This window comes from Copadichromis virginalis, linkage group LG2 (genome assembly GCF_057382275.1).
Source record: "Copadichromis virginalis isolate Kocher_CV1m ecotype Utaka linkage group LG2, C_Virginalis_male_GT1.1, whole genome shotgun sequence".
Lineage (NCBI taxonomy): Eukaryota > Metazoa > Chordata > Actinopteri > Cichliformes > Cichlidae > Copadichromis > Copadichromis virginalis.
This window is the reverse complement of record NC_140619.1, coordinates 35,880,935-35,903,345: the sequence shown is the minus strand read 5'-3', so window position 1 is coordinate 35,903,345 and position 22,411 is coordinate 35,880,935. Positions and strand designations below refer to the sequence as shown.

At 42.1% G+C, this 22,411-nt stretch overlaps 3 protein-coding genes across 8 annotated transcripts; 2 read left to right on the top strand and 1 right to left on the bottom strand.

Moving 5' to 3' along the window:
- Nucleotides 1–488: 488 nt before the first annotated feature.
- arl13a (ADP-ribosylation factor-like 13A) lies at nucleotides 489–11,838 on the top strand. Of its 6 annotated transcripts, none has more exons than XM_085433159.1 (11): nucleotides 489–551; nucleotides 1,946–2,009; nucleotides 8,807–8,923; nucleotides 9,099–9,169; nucleotides 9,256–9,508; nucleotides 9,642–9,747; nucleotides 9,875–10,080; nucleotides 10,157–10,265; nucleotides 10,784–11,051; nucleotides 11,139–11,255; nucleotides 11,369–11,838. In XM_085433159.1, the coding sequence occupies exons 3-11, from the start codon at nucleotides 8,865–8,867 to the stop codon at nucleotides 11,422–11,424; spliced, it is 1,245 nt and encodes a 414-aa protein (XP_085289285.1). In that variant the 5' UTR covers nucleotides 489–551; nucleotides 1,946–2,009; nucleotides 8,807–8,864; the 3' UTR covers nucleotides 11,425–11,838. The 6 variants fall into 6 exon arrangements, with proteins under 6 accessions (XP_085289285.1, XP_085289281.1, XP_085289274.1 ...); XM_085433148.1 differs by having other exon boundaries at nucleotides 490–551; nucleotides 1,919–2,009; XM_085433140.1 differs by having other exon boundaries at nucleotides 500–551; nucleotides 1,907–2,009.
- A 2,808-nt stretch (nucleotides 11,839–14,646) lies between these two features.
- On the top strand, nucleotides 14,647–17,175 carry tmem35a (transmembrane protein 35A). Its single transcript, XM_085432996.1, has 2 exons — nucleotides 14,647–14,908; nucleotides 15,840–17,175. Exons 1-2 carry the CDS (start codon nucleotides 14,789–14,791, stop codon nucleotides 16,203–16,205), a joined length of 486 nt encoding a protein of 161 aa, XP_085289122.1. The 5' UTR covers nucleotides 14,647–14,788; the 3' UTR covers nucleotides 16,206–17,175.
- A 1,238-nt stretch (nucleotides 17,176–18,413) lies between these two features.
- Nucleotides 18,414–20,358, bottom strand: LOC146717909 (protein LSM14 homolog B-like). Its single transcript, XM_085467318.1, has 2 exons — nucleotides 20,266–20,358; nucleotides 18,414–20,024 (listed from the first exon to the last, which is right to left on the bottom strand). The coding sequence occupies exons 1-2, from the start codon at nucleotides 20,356–20,358 to the stop codon at nucleotides 19,293–19,295; spliced, it is 825 nt and encodes a 274-aa protein (XP_085323444.1). The 3' UTR covers nucleotides 18,414–19,292.
- Nucleotides 20,359–22,411: the final 2,053 nt, after the last annotated feature.

Below are 22,411 nucleotides of genomic sequence, written 5' to 3'. Positions count from 1 at the left end.
AGTCAGAGTGCCACTTTAATAGGAACCTGCCTCCAAAATATTTCCTTTGATGCGCTGTCCCTCCAAACTTTCCTCATTACGTATAACTTGACTATCCGACTGCAGGCATTCACTCATCCCCGACTCCCCCCGGAGGCTTTTGTATTCTGTTTTCCTGTCGTCGTCGTCGTCGTCTTATATTGCGTTTCCGTGTCTCCGCGTTTGGCCAAATGGAAATCACCTCACTGTCCGTTTGTGCAGCGTCAGTGTGCAGGATTGGCAAAGTTCAGCCCAGTCATACACCCTCACAATAACTCCAACCGCCCGACGATCGTCTAAACTCGGCGGTGATCTGAAGCGTTCCGATCGCTCGTACTTGTTCCTGGTTAAACAGAGAGGACTTGGCTCCGGGCTGGAGGTTTTTTGAGTGCCTCCGTGTTGGCGTGTGGCTGTTGTCGGGTCATGTTTTCAGTGTTTCATGCAACAGCTGCGTCAAGTCAGGCCGAAACTCAGAGAGGCACCGGAAATGATGGGTGGCAGCTTTCAAAATAAATAAGACGAGCTCATTGAAGGTAAGATGGGGTTATAGGTAAACTCCCCCAAATATGGGCAATACACGGGTACAAGGAAGACTATTCAACATGCTGAGTGTGTGCACAAATGAGTACACGAGGTGGAAGGAAAGGAAATGAGAAGTGGTGACATATACTCATATTAAAAACAGTGTTGGGGAGTAACGGAATACATGTACCGCCTTACGTATTTAAAATACAAAATATGAGTAACTGTATTCCGTTACAGTTACCGTTTAAAAAGGTGGTATTTAGAATACAGTTACTTTGTTGAAATAAATGGATTACACGGTGGTATTTTCCTGTTTCATATTGTTGCGGGTCAGGACTGTTTGGGTTTTGTTTGACAGTTATGTGCCGTTGTTCCAGGCAGGGCGGCAGCGTTATGGTTGCCGTGGTTACAGGGTGACGCTCTCTCTGCGACTGTGTGTTTCCTGGGTGAGAGAGGCCTTTTTGTTGTTGTTGTTGTTGTTGTTGTTGTGCTAAGCTAATAGGCAGAATGCTACAGGCATAGCCCTAAAGAATGTAGCCTCGTGGGCAGTGTAGTCCGTGTTGCAGGGAGAATGGACTGCGACACGTTATGTGTCTGTGAGTGCGAGGACGAAGAAGAAGGAGAGTGGAAAAGTATGAGCTGTCATCGAGCAGAAACGGGAGCTGGAAGCATGTAAATATAATAATAACCACTGCAGCCAAGAAGAGAGCCTGACGAGCCCAGTTGTAAGTAAGCTATTAAGACTCGACTGTACACAGTGTTCGTGTTTTCCTCTGAAACAATAAGTTCCGTTGGAGCAGCCTTTCAACGCTTCTCTCTGTCTCTGGCTAGAAAAGTTGACCCAGACAACAAAGTAAAGCTAGTTTTCGGCTAGAGCCCAACTCGAACCGAGTATTAGCCAGAAGTCCTTTACTACGGTTCGGAGCCGCGGACCTTCAGTAATAGTAATAAATCACACAGCAATAGTACATTCATGTAGTTGTAAAAAGCATGAAAATATAGTATGTAATCCAAAGTATTCAGAATACATTACTCTCATTGAGTAACGTAATGGAATACGTTACAAAATACATTTTGGGGCATGTAATCTGTAATCTGTAGTGGAATACATTTTAAAAGTAACCTTCCCAACACTGTTAAAAAATATAGGCTACACACACACAATATGGGAATATTATAAAGATTATTTGTAATTGTTAAAGTGCAGTTTACTCTGTCAATGAAATACAGTATGGTTCACGATTAATCAAACGAGTATGTACCTAATTAGTAGATATCAGAGATAAGAAACTTTTAATGATAGTCAGCCTTTGTTTAAAATATAGCAAAACAAAGGAGATAGAAGTTTTAAAAAGTGTTTAAGGTTTAATTTCAGTGGGCAAACATGTGGCTGGCTGCATAGGAAAACTCCCACTGGCACTAGAGATACTACAACTGAAGGAGGAGTGCATCAGTGTTCATCTTCAGTAAGTACTAATAATCTGTTAGAAAATGTTATACAAACCCTAACAATCGTTGTGTTTTATTCTCAGACTAACCTCTCCTCTCTCACACACAGAGGTAAAACAGTGAGAAACAGCACTACACTTTTATTGCATAGAGTATACAAATGGAAAAACACTGTGAGGGCGAGAGCACAGAGATCATTTTCACTTCCATTTTTAGTTGCCACATGCAGGCCGGGCTTGGTTCTATTGTAGTAACCTTCAGGCCTGAGAGTGGAGCAGGCACACAAACAGCTGCAGGGAACTCCTAAAACTGCACTCAGTCTCACAGAGATATTTCCCCCCTATGTAACTGTTAGTTAGAAGGGCACTCATTAGTCAATGCGCTCTGCAGTACAAGTGGGAACCATTTGGTTTTTTGCTCATCTATTCACGCAAACAAGGGTTATCACTGTTCAAGGAGCATGAGAAAGCCACAAGCTGGAGTGAACTGCCTGACACCTCCACTCAACCACACATTTAGGTTTCAGTGTGGGGGTTCATTTCAGTTAGTATCTGAGCCTTTTTCTGGGATTTTCACCTTTTCTGATCAATTAGATTAAAAAGCTGGTGGACCAAAAGCTTTTAAATAAGCCCCCACCCTCCTTTTTTATTTTGCTGAACTAGAAAAGAAAAGAAGCTCAGTTTACACCATTGTGGTTATAGCATTGTGCCATAATTTCCTCTTCTCTACAAAAAAAACAAACAAAAAACCAGAGGAAGTTTTTCCAGTTTTTCAACACAGCTCACCCAAACGTGACCTCTTCTCGTCTAATCAGCTGCCCTGTAACTAATCATGCCTGGCATTGCGAAAGGGACCTAACATTACAGAGACTACAGAGATGAGGTCAACAGACTGACTGAGTGGTGTTCAGTTAACAACCTCCAACTGAACACCACGAAAACTAAAGAACTTATCTTGGACTTCAGGAAGGGCAGAGCAGACCCGGCCCCACTTTACATTCACGGGAGCTGTGTGGAGAGGGTACACTCCATGAGGTTTCTGGGCGTGCAGATATCTGATGACCTCTCCTGGACTGCAAATACTACAGCGGTGGTTAAAAAGGCCCAGCAGCGTCTCCACTTTCTGAGAGTGCTCAGGAGGAACAACCTGGAGGAGAGGCTGCTGGTGACATTTTACAGAGCCACCATAGAGAGCATCCTAACGTACGGCATAACAACATGGTATGCAGGGTGCTCAGCTGCAGACAGGAAAGTACTGCAGAGGGTCATCAACACAGCCCAGAAGATCACTGGCTGCTCTCTGCCCAGCCTGGAGGTCACTGCAAACTCTCGGTACCTCAGCAGAGCTGGCAATATCATCAAGGACCACTCTCACCCCAGCAACCAACTGTTTGAACTATTACCGTCAGGCCGACGGTACAGGTCACATAAAACCAGGACAAACAGATTCAGGGATAGCTTCTTTCCCAGAGCTATCACCGTAGTAAATAAGCACAAAAACAACTGAACCTATTCCATACCGTCACTGTCATTATATTATGCTGCTATTCATACTGTCATTATATTAATGCTGCTATCCTGTATATATTGTACATACTATTGTTTGAGTACTTACGATTGTTTTTTTTGTACTTTTTATATTTTACATTTATATTTATTATTGAAACTTGCACCAAGGGAGTGGCACTCCAATTTCGTTGTACTCTGTACAATGACAATAAAGGCTATTCTATTCTATTCTATTACATTACCGTGTTATTGGTCAGTAAGGTCAGGAAAAGGGTGCGCTGGTTGTCTGTTTACAGTTTTTTAACAGTCACCCTGGGTCTGTCCAAATGTGTACATAAGAAAGAGCAATGCAATCCCAAGCATACATTCATTAATACACTGATTACTTTCCAAAATATCTAACAGTTCGCTCGACAGTTTTTCAAACCAGAATGTGAAAAGCAGCCTAATGTAAGCTGAGAAGCAGTAGCAATATTGGAAGTTGGGGGTCTTTGAAACATGATAGCAGTGTGGACAACAGGAGGAGATAGGGGTGTGGTGCTGAACTGCTGCTGTTTATCACTGTGTGTGCGTGTGTGTATGTGTGTGTCAGCTGACGCAGGGCTGTGGTCAGAGCTTTGGATGAGTTTACTCAGCAGAGGGAGGCAGTGGCTGATTGGAAGTCGGTTTAATGACATAATGAGATAAAGCTCTCACAGAAGCCACTGATCCCAGTCTCTGAAAGAAGCCATTACATATTTATTTGCTCACAAATTAAATCATGGCTGCAGAAACCCCACCTCTTTCACTCACCCTTAACTATGTGTGGGTTTTTCGCTGAGCATCGGGCTTTGGGGGAATCTTTAAGGTGACTTGTTTTGAGATTAATTTATAGTATTGAAGGGTTTTACCTGCACTGAGGAATTTTTCATAACTAATTCCGCCAAAGAGTTTTATCTACTAAAGACAAAGAACAAAATTTGGTTGTCATTTACTCATTCACACTTTTGTTTACAAATGGTCAGAAACAGCAAGAAAATATATCGATTTGATTAAAACAAGACAACACAGCCTTTAATATACTCGGAGTGATTGTGCTTGTGTGGATTCTGAGCCAATGCTGAGCCAGGAAAAACTCTGGATTTAGATTGTATGGTGCACAGCAGTCACAGGCAACAATAATAGATCCGGTGTCTATGACGCCATCTAGCGGATGATGTTACACACAAACTGTATCGGGCGGCTTAATTAGGGTATTAATACCATTATGTAATATATTCAGATGATGCTTTCCTAATGTTAGAATGAATGGCTGTTACATAAATAAATATGTAAACAAACTTGACTTTTCTTTTTTTTAAAAAGAAAAAAAAACATAAATAAAATAACACGTTATTTATTTCCTCCTAATTATTCACACTCAATACATTTTTTTATCTTTATCTGTTTGCTGTTGTTGTGCTCTTTGAGAAATGGAATAAATTAAGACAAAAAGATCTCAAAAGTCACAAGTAATATCCCAGCCGACATGGTAAAAAGTCACCCTAAAAATAAAAGAAAGAAAATGAAAAACAAAATCATATGCACAATATTATGCACACAGATATGCATAAAGGAGCATACATCCGCTAATAATTGTTGCATTTTTTATTATCCAGCCTCATCTACAGTTCCCCTTTAATTCCCTAGAATATTTTCCCATGTATTCCTTTTATAAATAGAATCATGGTCACTATAATTTGGCTTTAAAAAGTAGAAAAAATCCCTCTTTAATGTCAAAGTAAAAAGAAAGACTTCTACATTAATTTCACTTAAAATAACATTTATCATGTAAAGTAACTGCAGTTACTTTACATGGCTGCAGAAATATTCACCCCTTTCAAGTATAGCCATATTTTTCCACAATAGAAGCATTAACCTCACACGTGTGAACGCTAGTTTTGCTCTATTTTTGCATGGGGATCAGGTGTGAACAACTCTTTTTGATTTGATTGAAAACATTCATCTTGTTGTTTTTAAACCATTTCTGCATAGCTGTGTAGCTTTTGCTGAATAAAAGCTAATGATTCTTAGTTCCCTCGGAGACTCAATCAGACGGTCCTCCAGGATTTCCCTCTACTTTTACAAGCCTTTGAATGCCTGCTGCTGCCACCGCCCTGTTTCACAGTGGAGATGGTGTGCATGGTTTGATGTGCACCAAAACATAGCATCTAGTCTGAAGGCTAAACAACCTTCTTCCAGTCAACAGCGGAGTCTCCCACATGCCCTTGGATGAATGCGAGATTTGGGTCTTTCTTTGCAACGAAGAGATTTTTCTACCTTTTTTTTTAAGCACTAGCAAATAATTTTCTAGACACTTCTGACTGGTCATAGGTGTCCTGTCTTGGTGGCCTCCATCACCACTCTTCTTCTTGCACAGTCACTCAGTTTTAGGAGGATGACCTGCTCTAGGCTGACTTACACATGTGCCGCTTTACATTTCCATTACCTGAGCTCCAGGGAATGTTCAGTGACTTGGATTTTTTTTGTACCCATTCCCTGAATTATACTTTTCAATAACTTTTTCTTTGAGTTGCTTTAGGTGTTCTTTTATGTTCATGGTGTAACTGTAGCCAGAAATATTGATTAACCAGTGACTGGACCTTCCAGACATGGGTGCCTTTGTACTAAAATCACTTGAGACCCATTCACTGCACTTAGGTGATATCCATTTCACAAATTGTGCAGTTGCTGCAACCATCTGGCTGGACCGCTTTTGAATTAGATCGGTCACTTTAAAAGAGGGGAAATATTTATGCAGTAACTTATTTTACATGATATATTTTTATTTCATTGTATAAATCTGTTTTTACTTTCACATTAAAGAGAATTTTTTTCTTGTAAGTTCTTGTCAGAAAAGCTAAAAGATATCAAAGGAGAGCCAAAAAAGGAGAAAACATCCAAATGGCATTTTATGTTTTCCTGATAAACCTTCAGTAGGGTTCCCAAGGATGTTATTTTTACAAGACCCAAGCAATAAAAACATTGCTGCCTATAAAGCACCCTCTCCTAGTGCACTTGCACCCCCAATAGCTGCCTATCCCACTAGGACACCCCCAGGCATCCTCTGTCCAAGCACTGATGGGTCTGATCTGCTCTCAAGCCACAAGGAGGCACAACACAATATTAGGTGGCTGTAATCTTTCTGTTTTAATTGTAAATTCAGTGTGACACTAAACGGCCCTCATAGTGTCATTATCTCACTGAGAGACTGAGATTGTGCAGCCTAAATCCATCTCTGCTACCACTTTCTGTCTTGACCAAGAAAAGGAGATCACAGCACGCCACAGATCACACCACTCGACAAATTTAGTTTTCCGGGGGTGGATATAAGCGCCTTCATTTGGTCGAGTTCCAGAAGGACCACGCCATCCAATGGGATTAGAAGTTGGTTCAGAGAGCTCTGGGATTGGTTGAAAAGCCAATACAACATTTTCCAGATTGCACCTCCCACATGGGGTGACCAAAGGCTTAGTGTGAGCCTGATTAGTTCTGTAGCCGATGGGTACAAGATGTCAGTGAAGACGAGCACCCAAACAAATGCATGGACATAGACATACTTCTGTGAGTATTCATTGAGCAGAAGGCTAAATCTTTCAAATTTGCAACTTTTATATGTAGTGGTGTCAGCTAATAGCTCCTGCTGAATTTAAAATGCTTTTCTGTGAGTTATAGAGTCACTGCATTTTACCAGGCATGTGACACTGTTGGTGTTTGTATGAAAAATGATTTTTTTCAGGGCAGTTTTTCCCATGTAGAAAAAATATCAGTCATAACTGCTGCTTTGTTTTAGTGGGGAATCCAAATTGATTAACCGTTCTTTTATGGTAGATTAAAAGTTTTCATAAAAAGTTGTTTTTTTAAATCTTTTGTTCTGATTATTTGGGATTTTTATCAAATTAGATAAAACTGTTTCTTATTTTCCATTGTTAGTAGTCCAGTTTCTTCTTTATTTATGCCTCTTAAAATGATAAAACTTAACTGATGTTTTGTATTTTATAAACAATTTAATGTTATGTTTTGTGCGCTACATGGGTGTGATGCCTAAAATGTACTGAAGTCATTGAAATTAATACATGCAACATGCACATTTAGTACCCTGGATTGGTGATTCCCTTGTGTTTCAAAACTACTCATGACTAACTAATCTGGTTTAAATGTCTAAAACAATGAGATATGAAAACCAGTCCTCTTTACACCATAGCAGAAACAGGGGCGGCCTCTTCTACAGCCAGTACAAACATGGGGCAGCTTGTTAACAACACTGTAAAAGCAGGCCATTCTAAACTGGCTTTAGCAGATTACAGGACCTGAACAGATGCACTTGACAAAGGAAGATCTGCTTGTGTGTGTGTTTTTAGCACATGCCCTACCTCAGATGCACCTGCTGTGTGTTTATTGGGAAGTTTCAGGATGACTGGATGACTGCTCATGCATCCAATGACATGTTAGAGAGCTTCTATGAGGCAAACACACATTCAGTGGCATAAAGACAATATCAAGAGAAGTTACTGAGAAACATCATGCAATACTTGCTTGTAATGGCCTATCTCAGGGGTACTTGGAGAGGCTTGAGCCCATATGTTAGATATGTTAGCAATTAAGAAAGTATTTGTGAAGAGTGTGGCTGTTGAGAAATCCTTGATGTAGTTCTGATAGATCATCGGTTCCAGAAGGAAAAGAAAAAAAAAGCTTTCAAAATTAGATTAGCTATTATGGTGGACTAACTGGTGTTAGTGGTGGGATTCTCAGAACTGTGATGCCCAGGAGGCTAAATGAGAGGACGACATGGATAAGTTGCATCATAATGGACATTTTAGTTGGAGTAGAGAGCATGGTGTTTCATGTTTTCAATTATGACTTGGTTTACGGTTGTTTACCTGTTAATGAGGGGGCTGTTATATGTCTTCACATCAAATTTAGGAAATTTTATCTGCTTCAGTGGACAGAAGAGTTTATGTTAAAGACAAATGTGCCTGCAGTCTTGCTTTTTGCAACTATCATGCATAGACATGAACTGTTTAAAGTAGTGCATTCTTTCCTTCTCATGAAGGGCCATATAAAATTCCAATGAGGGCTTCTACTGGCCCGGAAGCCGCGCCCTGGATAACCCTGGGCAGTGAATGCACTGTCGCGAGTGACCATCTGTAAACGTCTCCTAAGTCCACAGGAGACAGACACAAAGCATCTTTGTGATGGATCTGGCCTCGTTCCCAAGTGACTCAACCTTCCAGCCTTATCTGCGTATGTGTGTGTGAGTCACACTGAGATTTACCATCTGTCTGCAGGTACCAGTTCCAGAAAAGATGGTGGCCACTGTGCACACCTTGCTCACCTCAAGTAAACATGTTCAACCTGATGAGCAACTGCTGCAACTGGGTCTCCAAAATACAGGAGCCAATCAGGTACAGATATTACACTTTCGCAATCTTCCTGCTGAACTTACTAAAAATAAAACGCTTCCTCTCTCAATCACTCGAGGAGATTATTTTTAGACATTCTTGTAGCATCAGCTCATTGATTGTTCCTAAAATCCACAGAAGTCATCTTAAGCTAATATCAATATGCATTCGTCTGCAGGAAAGTGACCATTCTTGTGGTTGGTCTTGACAAAGCGGGAAAAACATCCTCCATCAGAGGCATGCTAAGAGGTATGCATGTGGCTTTACCAAGGGTTCAACCTCAAGTGTTTATTTCAGAAATACAACAAGTAACCACCTGTGTTTCCCCCCTTCAGTCGCCAATGTTGTCGAATCAGGATCCACACATGGCTGCATTAGACATGAGCTGAGGGTGGAGAATTACCTGGTCACACTCTTGGATGTTGGAGGATCAGCAGAGTCCCGTGGCACCTGGAGGGAGCTCTATGGAGAGGCTCATGGCATCATCTTTGTTGTGGACTCTGGTGACAGGCAGAGGATAAAGGAAGTCAGGGAGGTTCTTTCGGACCTGTTGAAGCAGCCGAGGGTAGCAGGAAAACCTCTACTAGTGTAATTACACTCTGTTTTATATGTCTGAATTTTACATCAGATCTCAAATCATGTGCAAACAATGCCCCCTGGTGGCTCACATGTAAAAATACAGAACAAAATATTAATTGTGACACTTCTCTTTTGCTTTCAGATTGGCCAACAAACAGGATAAAATGAATGCTTTGCTGGGTAGTGAATTGATTGAGATATTGTCTTTAGAGAAGTTGGTCAACCAGAGCCGCTCTCTGTGCCATATTGTAAGTAATATTTCAAAATGATCTAATCAGGCTTAAATCTTATTTAATAAAATATAGACAGCGCTGCATTAAAGGGGGACTCCTTAGATGTGCAAAGAAACTGAGCTTTCTTTCTGTTTCCACTCAGGAGCCTTGTTCAGCCTTAATGGACCTGCGGCGCTGGTCAGACAGAAAGACTCTGCGAGGTCTTCGCTGGTTGCTGCGAGCTGTTTGTCTGGATTATCCAGAGCTGTGTGCTCGTGTAGCTCAGGACAGCAAAAGGCCTCTGGAGCCAAGAGAGAGGGAGAGGAATGGAAAAGCAGAGAAAGTGCAAAGAAAAACCAAGGTCGAACGGTAAGAAAGGCCTTCAGAGCTCAAATATTGCAGATAAAGGCATTAATGTTTTAACATGAATTTGTTATTACCTCAGAATAAGATCCAGCAAGTCAGATCTGTGCAAGGTTCATCGGCCCAAAGACAAGGAGAAAAAACCCAAGAGCGAAGGAAAGCTGCAACCCATTCGGAATATGCTGCAAAAGGTCAGAAAAATGTCTTGCATTCTTTATAAAACCTTATAAAATGTAATGCGATCAGCAGCTAGGCCATAAATTCTTCATAGAATAATGATGGTACCATCGCAAATAATGATGGTGATTCTCAAAGAAACACACTAAAACTTGTATAAGCAAAAACTCCTAAATCCTAAATTTGTTTCTGTGGCATATCTGTTGTATTGGGTTGTATTAAACCGCACATGTAGATGCTGTCTGTCTTCATGTGTTTGCTCTACTATGATTTTATCTGTTGCATTAAATGTTCTGTTTTAAATTCATTTCAATAGGGCTACGATTAATGATTAATCTGCCAATTCTATTGATGATAAGTCTAAATGTCGGGATGCACAATTCGTTTAATAGTCTGCATTTTCAGAAATACAGAAAAATGCCCACCTCAGCTTTGGAGAACAAATTCTCCCATTCTCTTCTTTTGAATTTTCATTTTGGTGATGTGGCAGGTGTATAAACTGCACTTTGCTTTAAATTAAATCTATTTCCAGGACACTTCGCTGAAAAAGAAGCTAAAGACAAAGAAGAAGAAGAAGACAGTTAAGGTGAAGGAAGGTGAAAAAGATGAGGGACCGCCGAACGAAGAGGAAGAGGACGGTGACGCCAATGAAGGAGAGCAAGATAACTCTGGTCACAGAGACAAAGCCAGCAGTGCTCTGATCCCTCCAAAAAAGGACAAACTTAAACGCAAAACAAAGGTGAAAGAAGAGACGCTGGATGTGCCAGAATCACCAGAGAATGACGAGAAACCACTGAAAGGTTCCCAAAAGCAGTGATTGGATTACACTCAGTTTTAGTGGTTAGCTGTTTAAGAATCTCAAATCTACTTTTTTGTCTTCTGTCTAGTTAAAGGAGAAAAGAAGAAGAAGAAGAGAGTTGTGAAAGTGAAAAGAAAAAACAAGATCAACACAGAGGAGATGCCAGCAGCTTATTCGCAGCCCGTGGACCTTTCTGCAACCTTTGGTGAGCCTCATCCACTTCTTCCACCCAACAATAAAACACACTAACCACACTTTGGACTCTGACAGCATGAAATCGCAGTTTTAATATTATAAGTTCAACCTGTCTCCTGACAGATCTTTACCGGAAAGCAATACTAGCTCTGAAAGAGCGTCAGGATCAGGGACAGTGAGAGTGAATCGTGCGTGTGTCCTGCCACCTGAGTGTGAGGATGTGGGTCCACAGCAGACGTACACAACACATTGCATCCCTTCACACACACACTACTATTTCTGTATCTCTTTCCATATTGTAGACTTTCAACCTGATTCCTGAACCTTTGGAGGGAATTTGCAGACTCTGAAGTGTAGTGAAGGGCAGGTCTGAAGAGTTGTGCTTTGATAAAATAATATCACATTGTAAAAATAAAATGTGTTAAATATAAACTTGTGTACACGGCCAATACATCTAAGAGGATTTTGTTTATATACATTTTTGCAGTTTTGAATGAAAAGAAAACTGGATTTTTAAACTGTTTGTCTGTTTTGTTTTTTGTAATTATTGTTTAAACATTTTCCCATAATAAACAGTGTACTGGGGAACGTTCTGCATATTGTTGAGTGGATCACTTGCATAATACACTAGTATATATTATATAATAAACATTTGTTAATACATTTGCATAATTTCAGGAAACTGGCTCGTGCTGGGCAGCGGCTGCACAATCCTCCTCTGTTTTCTCCCACAGTCCAGAAACATTCACGTGATGTTAACTGGTGTGAAGATAAGGTGGTTGAACGGCTTAAATGTAGTATAAGGTGCTGAATCTGTACTTTTAGGTGTCGTTTGATAATTAGTCATGCATTTTTCCACCTTTCTTCCATCTGGAGAAACTGTTTACCAGATTGCTCGACAGATTTGAGACTTAGCTCTGCAGTTTCTGGCTTTGGCAGAATGATTTGTGAGTTTCATCCATATCAGCTGCACTTCAATAGCTTTCAGCAAAACCTACTAAAGGAACAAAAGATGTAGATAATTGTGATTTGTTCGGTGGTCCTGATCATCAGTTATGATGAAGCTTGTGGTTTCTTCATTTCTTACTGATAAATTTTGGACCTTTTCATATTAAACTGGTGAAAGTGCTGTCCTAAAATATGTCACAGCATTATTACTGCAAGGAGAAAAGTATAATAAATCCAATCAAATATGATGAAATAAGCTGAACAGCTCTCATAGAAATATGGGTGTTCGCTTAAGGAGTGGTTGAATGGTAAATTAAATACATTATAGACTCACATTTTACATTAAACAGATATTTCTTTTGTCTTTTATAAAAACCTGCTCAATTTGTAAGAGAAACTAGTGACTATATAAAAGGGATATTTAGGGAAGCTTTTCTTTTTAGGATCCTAAAATACCACCCGGTGCTCTGATCATCAAATGCCAAAGTCTGGCGACATTAGCAACATATGCTTTATTTTTCATTTAATTGTAACTCAATCTTTAAAATCTACAAAAATCCTATTTCTAAAGCTGTGCAGACAAAAGAAAATTGCCAATTAACGCAGGAGGAAATGGCTGCAAAATAAGTGAAAGAGCTGTGTCAACATTTCATGTCTAATTTCTTTAACATGTGCAAATATGATGTGTGAAAACATGAATTTGCATTAGCAGCCATGTCCTCCACAGGAGGCAGGACTGTCGCGCTTCCACAGCTGCTCGCAGTTTGCGGATCGCTGAGTGCAGCTTTCACTGACAGCCTGTCAATGGTTCACTCACTGAAAGCTGATGTTAAACCAATCATCAGATTGCAATGATACCACATTTTCATAGTGGAATTTATTTTCCTTTTGTCTGGTGGTGGGGGGTGGGGGTGGGGGCAGTATCAGAGATGCCAGTGGCGTCAACAAACTAATACACAAGGGTGGATTCATTATTGCCCAGAATCCGGAGGCATTTCAGTCAGTGAGCGACAGGAGGTCACTCGACAAACTGCTCTCCATCATGGACTCATCTCATCTCGTTCCATACTACAGAAGGGAGCAGAGCACCTTCTCGCACAGACTCATTCAACCCTGCTGCCTTAGTTCCTACTACTCCCTATGAAACTCTACAACTGCTCTCCTTTTTGTCCGTTGTGTGACCAGTGATCCCCGTTTTTACTCTTTACACCCATGACTGCAGTCCAGCCTATACCAGTAACACCATCAGCACATTACCAAATGATAACACAGTTTGTGGACACATCTCAGATAGTGACAAGTCTACCAAAAGAGATAAGATCCTGAAATTGTTAGTTTGGATTTCAGCAAACAACCTGACACTGAACACCAGGAAAACAAAGCAAATCATCTTTGACATCGGGAAGATGTCAGTGCAGACCAGCTCCCTGTCTACATCAGTGGTGACTGTGAGGGCTTATGCTGGTCTGTCCTGGACTACAAAGACCTCAGCAGTCACCAAAAAGATGTACAATTGTATAAGTCCTTTAGATGTGACCTTCACCAAGGTCAGGAAGAATATCTGGCACCCAGATATGAGAGAAAATTTGTCAGGATATTCAGGAGCAACCCAGCGACCAGCAAGGCTCAAGCCTGTTATGAAATGGAAATTGCTGGAACACCAGTGTCACTATTGACAGTGAAGCAAGGTTTTCTTCACCATGGGCTGAGAGGGTGCCAACCATGAAAGAAGCCCCTGCTACATCTTCAAGCTCGACTGAAATTTGGAGGATGGACTTGGAATGGATAAAGCAGGCCAACTTTAAGCTTCTCAACCTGAACCCTGTTAAACCCTACTGAATTTGTGGACTGCACTTATAAGCTGGGCCCATGCCAGGAAACCCACCAATTTAAATAAACTTCAAATTCTCCCAAGAGGAGTGGTCAAATATCCAACCAGAACTATGTCAGAGGCTAGTTGATGGCTCCCACAAGCATCTAGTTGAGGTGCAACTTATTAAGGGACATTCAAGCAAATATCAGTGGTGATGCAGATTTACATTTGAGCCACTTCAAATCTGTGCACCCATTTGTTGTTTTTTAAAATCATTAAAGGCGCATGCTGCATAACCATTCACACTCTGGAAATAATTGAAAGCACAAAATTACCATGTCATTCATGCCCATGATAATGCATGCAAACATTTATCTCAGCATATAGCACAGAAGTGGGTTTTATATGTTACCTCTTTTCGTTAAAATCGCAGAGAGGCACAAAACTCATATATAAAGTTGTTGTTAAGCAACTTGAACCCAGAGCTTTTATCTTGGCTGTGAGCTAATGCCATAATTCAGCACTATGAGTGTTTCACGTAGGATGCGTGTCCCTTCCCTTTAATCTTATTCTTAAACTAAGATGAGAAGTAGGTCTTCTGCCTGCTCCGCATCCAGCAGCTCCCTTCCTGCTGCTGCTGGATGCGGAGCAGGCAGGGACCCCGGTCGCCATTTTTATGGTAGATCCAGAAGCCCATCCCCCTCGCGCATCTTCACTGGGAAACGTTCCGACTTTCATTCAGCTCAGCGGGAAGCGCCCGGCCGCATGCACGGTACTGAAAAATGGCTTCACCAAGGACAATAACCATTGTGGCTCTTTCTTTTGCTCTGGGTTTATTTTTCGTGTTTATGGGGACCATTAAGCTCACCCCGAGACTAAGCAAAGATGCATACGACGAAATGGTGAGTAGCGTTGAGTCTTACCCGTGAAGTGTCCGCATCTTTGGGGGGGGGGGGTAAAGGCCATTGTTCTGCGGTGACTACAGACTCAATGTGTAGGGAAGCTGACCTAAATAGTAAAAGGACGGGAAAATGAGTGTTTTAGATGCTGGGTTGCTCTTTTAATAGGCCTGTCTGTTGCTTGTTTTCCCAGTGGAGAGTCCTGTACGGTTATACAAGTGACCTGCTATTATTGCCTGCAACAATACTTTTAGCACGCATGCTAAGCCACCGTGTTTTAGGATAAGACTCAAATTATTTTAGCAGTCATCCCTGTAAACAGATAGCATACATAAAATAGTTTAAAACGGGCCTATCCTTAGCTGAATATGGATGAATAATGAATGAATGAAAGCACTTCCTTTTTCTTTCTTCTTAAAACATGCTGTAATTCAGCTTAAAGATACAAAGAAGCATGCGGGATAATTAACAGTTTTGGAAGTGAGAGATTGGCCTTTATAACCTAAAATGTCTTGTAGCTCCCATGGATGGATGGATAGATAAGATAGATAGAGAAGCAACTTAGCAGTTGGAGAGCAATGGTGGCGCATTCGAGCAATTTCTGTGAGATGCACCTGCGGGTGCTGATGTTGAACTATCCTGTGGAAGATCATCGATGGCATCCCTGTTGGTTTAATTACTGCATTCCCAAGCTCACTGAATATCATAATTGGATGAGTTTGCAGGTTTTCTTGAGCAGTGAGCAATAGTGAGCAATAGGCTGGAGAGTCATTGTGCAGCCACAGTGATGATAAACTGTCATCTAGATGTTGTACCTGCTGACCTGAGTGTGGTGACTCCACCTGGTCCTTACATGGCCTCACTAAAGGACATTCATAGCAGCCTGTAGGCCAAAGTTACACACTATTCATGAAGATTTCTTTTTTCTTTCTAGAAAAGGGCATACAAGAGTTATGCCAAAGCATTGCCGGGCCTGAAGAAGATCGGGATCAGCTCAGTCCTGCTACGTAAGATCATTGGCTCTCTGGAGGTGGGCTGTGGGGTGGTTCTCACCCTTGTACCAGGCCGGCCAAAGGACGTAGCCAACTTCTTGCTGCTGCTTGTCATGCTGGCTGTGCTCTTCTTTCACCAGCTAGTAGGAGACCCCCTGAAACGGTACGCCCACGCTCTAGTCTTTGGTATTCTGCTCACCTGCCGATTGCTCATTGCTCGCCAGAGTGATGACCGGCCAGAAAGAGAGGACAGCAGAGAGGAACAGCACATCAACGATCAGGAAAAGAACAAGGTCAAGCAGTCTTAAGGTCTTTCCTCTTGGTCTATGGATTGTAGTCATTCAAATTTTGAAGGAAACATTCACTCCTAGTAATAATACTACACACACACACACATCCTCTGTCCCATCCAGCTGCTGACTGATGACTCTCACCTACTCCTCTACACTCTTACTGTGAAACTGAGAACTCCTGACCCATCCATCCTCTACATAACCGTGGACAATCGTACCTTTGGAAACTGATGAGCTCAGCTCATTGTCACGTTTATCCATCCCTGTTTCCCTATTTATTTCAGTCCTACACTGTGTTCAATGTTTTACTCTACTAAGAATCTCTGTTATGTTTTAGGTTGATTTGAGAATGCTGTTTTTCATTGAAGAATCTTTGTTGTTTTTCTTTCTAATTTGTTTTTATATTGTAGGTAGGAGAGGTTAATGATGAATTTCAAGCATGTTTAATTTGGTCAAATTTACAGAGTTTAAACTAAAAAAGGCACTGATAAGGGGAATTTTGGACTTGCTGTACTTTTTTAATTCGTCTTACATATCCAGGTCTGATGTTGATGCAGTGTTACCCAGTGACTCCTTCAGTTAAAAAAACAACCTATAAATCCTTTTTCATTTTTCATCTCAGTAGACTTTTGCAGAAGTACGCATGAAATCTTCTCAAAGTAAAATAAGCTGAATATCATCCTTTCAGTTCTGTTATTACACTGAAGTTGTTTAGCTGGGAATGATGGTGCTCGCTGCCTCAGACGTCGGCAGCCTGCTTGTACTGCAGAACACAACCAAATCAGAAGAGTATTTTCTCATTGAAACTCAATTTTACCATTTGTAATTCACAGTTGGAAGTCTTAAATTCTAATCACGGGTTTGTTTCTTCTTCTCTAAAGATATGAAAATAATTCCTACTGCGGTTGAAAATACTGTCAATTTTGAGACTCACAATATTTCTGTAAATGATATACTTAAAATAAAGAATTGGAGCTCAGCCTGACTAGTGCATTTCATTCCATTAAAGTTAACTAAAAATACCTTAAATATGAATCACGAGCTGCCCCCCCCCCGCCTTGTTATATAACTTCAGCCAGTCCCTGTCAAAGTAATTCCTTCATATTAGCACATATCCTACATACTACCTAGAAAAGTACTGTGTGCAACAGCTCTGCAAGAGAAGTCTTGGTCATTTTATTCTGTCCATTGCACATAGATTGGTTTATTATAAAATGCTGCTTAACTCAGGCTGGCATTAAGTTATTATTGTCAGAAGGGACTGACTTTCGCATCTTTTTTTGTTTATGTGAATTTTCTCATAAGATGACTCCTGATGGCCTAAACTCAAAGCTGTGTCTGACACAGCAAAAAAAAAAAAGCCCTCATATGAGCAACAATCAAACAGGCTCACTGTACAGACTGGCTCTGATGGTTGTTTGTCTTAAGCCACTTTTCCTCCTGCTGAGCATGAAAGCTGGATGGGATATTTGTTACAGTTTGGATGAAAGTTATAAGAAGAAGACACGCTTTAAAAATCATGCATTATGCATTCCCCAAAGGGCAAATTATGACAGATGTTTGCAGAACAGCTTTGTCCACATGAAAAGAGAAATTTGTTTGTGAGTTGTAGCTGAGATTTCTGGCATACTGAAGAAAATATTAGGTAAATGAAATATAATATGATCTCTGGAAAACTAATTCAATCCCTGCAAAATGGCATAGGCATCTTAGATCCTTTGCCCTGCGTGTTCTTAGATATGGACATGTCTTTTACAGGCATATTTACTAACATAGATACATATAACTATGGAAAAAAAAAATTCAGGATAGACATAGCATTTTGGGTTTTGCTGCTGAATTACAGGAGGGCATTATTTTCTCTTGCAAAAGATGTTTTTCTAAAGGGGATAAATAAGGAGGCACTGAAGCACCACACTTTCACAAGCTGTTATCGTGGTTGCCACATTGATATTTTGGGATGAGCTACAATCTTTGTTCCAAAAGTTCATACGAAGTCCCACTTGATGTTTGTCGACTGTGCTTTTGATTTAAATTGTAAATGACAGATTTTTTAAAAAAAAAAATCCACCTGACAAGGCTGATTTCTGCAAGGCTTGATCTGAAGATTTTCTGTGCCAGTTTTGGAAAAGACTGGAAAAAGGGCGAGTTATCAAAAATATTCTAACCAATCCATAAAGTCCAATATGGCTGTTACATTAATTAGTTAAGCATCATGTTACGTTCTGGTCCCGGCAAGTAAATAAACGTAACAAATAGTTTGCCCCACTCACTTCCCACCCACGCACAAACCCCAACAACGACACCTTTTTTAAGTATTTAAGCAGCCATTTATTTTCATCAGCAGTGAGCAATGCCAAAACAATAAACAAAACTCCCTATAAAACAATCCCTAGTCTTCCCTACACCAAAATAAAAAGAAGCCAAAACAAAAGACAAGTCACTTACCTAACTATCTAACGAAAAACAGGAGAAAACGTGTTCAACAAAAGAAAACGGCTTCTCACGCCTACTAGGCTGCGACAGTGAAAGTTATACAGCAAAGGAACAAAAAAGTGACCGCCACTGGTTAACTTATTTACAATTATTTACATGGCAAGGCTAGAGGTACACGTGAATACTCCAGCCTGCACTACAATGACACAACACACAACTCTGTGACCGAGTCAACAGGGTTCCAAACAGCACTCCCAGGTGACTGTCATCCGGACGTTAAGTACTGGAGGTGGTCCATCAATTATCCAGTCGGAAGGTGTGTAGAGACTCCACCCAGATACCTAGCAGCCACGCCCAGGTGTCCACCTCCTAGGAGAGAAAAAAGGGAAAATACCGCCACCATCCTCCGGTGGGAGGCACAACACCAACAAACACATCACTGGGTCATAACAGTTTCCCCCACCCAAAAAAAATCAAACATCCAACCCCACACAAAGATGTTTGATTTACGACCTAGAGAGGGCATCAGCCATAACATTCTCTAAGCTCTTATATATCGGATCTCAATGTTGAAATCCTGTAGGAGTAAGGACCAACGCATGAGGCGCTGGTTGCTGTTTTAGAAATGTTCTAGAAAAGAAACAGACTGGGTGGTCAATGCCATTTTCATCCTCCTGCACGAGCACTGCACCCGCCCCCAAAACACTGGCGTCCACCTCTGAATCCTTGGCCCCTCAGGAACCGCCCAGGGACACCAAAAGTCTCCAGATTGCGCTTTCGCTCCTCTGCCCACGTCAGTCTGAGCCCATTATCAGATGAGATGTTGTCAAAGAAAAACTTTGCTTTGTCATAGTAGCACTTTGGACCAAAATGATCCTCCCCTGAACTCAGCTGCAACCCCTCCTTTTCCCTTCCCTCAGAATTCCCATCTTTTAGATTCAGCCCCTCCTGTAACTTCTTCTCAAGCGCCTCCTTAATGAATTGCGCGTTGGAGGAATCAAAATCAAAGTCTGTGTCAAATTTAAGGGTGGGAGATGGAGCATTAGCCACCATCAGCTGGCCTCTTCTGCGGTCCCTATGCCGTCGAGGTCCTTGTCTTTTTCTAGCAGGTGGCCTGGTTTCAGCATTTTGCTGCTGACTGTCCTGAAAAGTGAATCTACTTGGGTCTGATTGCATGGTGGCTTCAGCGACCCTTGTGGTTTGAATATTTGTTCTTCTCGTCCCCTTGGGCTGCCTCCTATTCTGCTGCTGCTGTTGCTGGGATCCACTCGCACCTCTCCTCTGCCTAAATGTCTTTACACTGACGGTTTGAACAGCCTTTGATGTGGCACGATCGAAACCACTGTTATCTGTAAGTGGTATATCGACTACTTCTGGCGACGGAAAAACTGCCGCCAGCTAGATCGTTTCCCAAGATGATGTCAATACCTGCAACCGGTAACTGGGGTCGCACCCCAAGCTTAACCTCACCAGACAAAAACTGAGACGAAAGCTGCACCAAGTGTAAAGGAACCCGTATTACACACATCCTAACTCCCCAGGCTAACATATCCGCCCCACAACAGGATTGAGCTGAAAACGGTAAGACCCCCTCACGAATGAGCGACTGTTTCGCACCAGTGTCTCGCAAAATACTGACAGGAGTCCGCCGATCTTCTCCTATCAAGGAAACAAAGCCGTTTGACACAAACGGCTTAAACTCCTTATCTACTTTATCATTTTCGGGTGCCATCACCTCCCCCCAAGTAGGAGAGTTTGTCTGTAGAAGGTTTATTGGGGAAGGAGATGTACCCTCCCTGGTCATTTCTTTTCTCTTCAGAGCAGGGCAAACCGCAATAAGGTGTCCCTGCTCATGGCAAAAAAAAACACACGCGGTTCTCAACGGATGAGGGAATGGCACGGCGGGTGCCCCTTGGAGACCATCGGGGCGGGCCACCGGAAGACGGAAAACCGTGAGCAGGAGCCGAAAACACCACTTTATGTGTCAACACAAACTCATCAGCCCGTATAGCAGCAGCGGCGAGAGTCGTAACCTTCTGTTCGTTTAAGTAGGTTACCACAGTGTCTGGTAGTTGATTTTTAAACTCTTCTAACGTCACCAACTCACGCAGGTCTTCCAAGGTTTTTACTTCTGTAGCATGACACCACTTATCAAACAGAGTTTTCTTTTCTCTGGCAAACTCCACATAGGTCTGGTTGGCGGATTTTTTTCCATTCCTAAATCTCTGCCTGTAAGCCTCTGGCACAAGCTCGTAAGCACGCAGGACAGCAGCCTTCACCATATCATAGTCAAAACTGTCCTCCAGAGAAAGAGCGGTGCACACCTCTTGAGCTTTCCCCACCAATCTACATTGGAGTAGAAGAGACCACACATCTTTTGGCCAGTGCAGCGCACCTGCGATACGCTCAAACACTGTGAAATACGAATCCACCTCAGTTTCCCGAAACGCCGGCACCATTTTGATGTGTTTACTCGCATCAAAGCCACCACCTGGCATCAAGGCCGGTGGCTGCGGAGATGGCGACTGCGGGGATGATGACTCCGGGGAGGGTACCTGCGGGGATGATGACTCCGGGGAGGGTACCTGCGGGGATGGTGACTGCGGGGCTAACCGAGGTACAGGAGGACTGGCAGACACAGAGGCTCCCCTCTCCACCTCCAGAGCCCTGATCCTCAAGTGCATAGCGTCCACCTCCAACTGCTGTTTCTTTAGCTCCACCTCCTTAATGCGCAGCGTTAACCGCAGCTCCTCCACAGAAGGGCTAGGTGGAAAAGGGAGATCTTTCAGTGGGGCAGAAACACCAGCAACAGCCCCCAGCTCAACCCCCCCTGCAGGACCCGGCTCACCAAACAACCCCCTGTCCGTCAACTGGACACACAGGAGCTCCCTAAGCTCTTTCTTCTTCGCAGTCGATGGCACAGTCACATCAAAGAATTCAGCAACAAGCAAGAGGTCAGCCTTTTTACACCTGTCCAACTTCTCCGCAGACGGGCTCAGAGTGAAGTCCTCCAACTTAAACTCCATCCTAACACACACACACACACACCCCCCCAACACAAGAAAAAACCGCCAACCAAGAAAACAAGCCACAAAAAGAACCACCAAAGGGACGAGCCCCCAATATGTTACGTTCTGGTCCCGGCAAGTAAATAAACGTAACAAATAGTTTGCCCCACTCACTTCCCACCCACGCACAAACCCCAACAACGACACCTTTTTTAAGTATTTAAGCAGCCATTTATTTTCATCAGCAGTGAGCAATGCCAAAACAATAAACAAAACTCCCTATAAAACAATCCCTAGTCTTCCCTACACCAAAATAAAAAGAAGCCAAAACAAAAGACAAGTCACTTACCTAACTATCTAACGAAAAACAGGAGAAAACGTGTTCAACAAAAGAAAACGGCTTCTCACGCCTACTAGGCTGCGACAGTGAAAGTTATACAGCAAAGGAACAAAAAAGTGACCGCCACTGGTTAACTTATTTACAATTATTTACATGGCAAGGCTAGAGGTACACGTGAATACTCCAGCCTGCACTACAATGACACAACACACAACTCTGTGACCGAGTCAACAGGGTTCCAAACAGCACTCCCAGGTGACTGTCATCCGGACGTTAAGTACTGGAGGTGGTCCATCAATTATCCAGTCGGAAGGTGTGTAGAGACTCCACCCAGATACCTAGCAGCCACGCCCAGGTGTCCACCTCCTAGGAGAGAAAAAAGGGAAAATACCGCCACCATCCTCCGGTGGGAGGCACAACACCAACAAACACATCAC

What these genes read in the sequence shown, in the direction of transcription:
- LOC146717909 (XM_085467318.1), bottom strand. Translation starts at nt 20,358, where the DNA reads ATGGCACCCGAAAATGATAAAGTAGATAAGGAGTTTAAGCCGTTTGTG. An exon ending in GAGAAGATCGGCGGACTCCT is followed by an intron (nt 20,025 to 20,265) that starts GTCAGTATTTTG and finishes GAAACGATCTAG; the next exon opens with CTGGCGGCAGTTTTTCCGTC.
- arl13a (XM_085433124.1), top strand. Translation starts at nt 7,063, where the DNA reads ATGGACATAGACATACTTCT. An exon ending in ATGGACATAGACATACTTCT is followed by an intron (nt 7,083 to 8,806) that starts GTGAGTATTCAT and finishes ATCTGTCTGCAG; the next exon opens with GTACCAGTTCCAGAAAAGAT. An exon ending in TTCGGAATATGCTGCAAAAG is followed by an intron (nt 10,266 to 10,783) that starts GTCAGAAAAATG and finishes ATCTATTTCCAG; the next exon opens with GACACTTCGCTGAAAAAGAA.
- tmem35a (XM_085432996.1), top strand. Translation starts at nt 14,789, where the DNA reads ATGGCTTCACCAAGGACAATAACCATTGTGGCTCTTTCTTTTGCTCTG. An exon ending in AAGATGCATACGACGAAATG is followed by an intron (nt 14,909 to 15,839) that starts GTGAGTAGCGTT and finishes TTTTCTTTCTAG; the next exon opens with AAAAGGGCATACAAGAGTTA.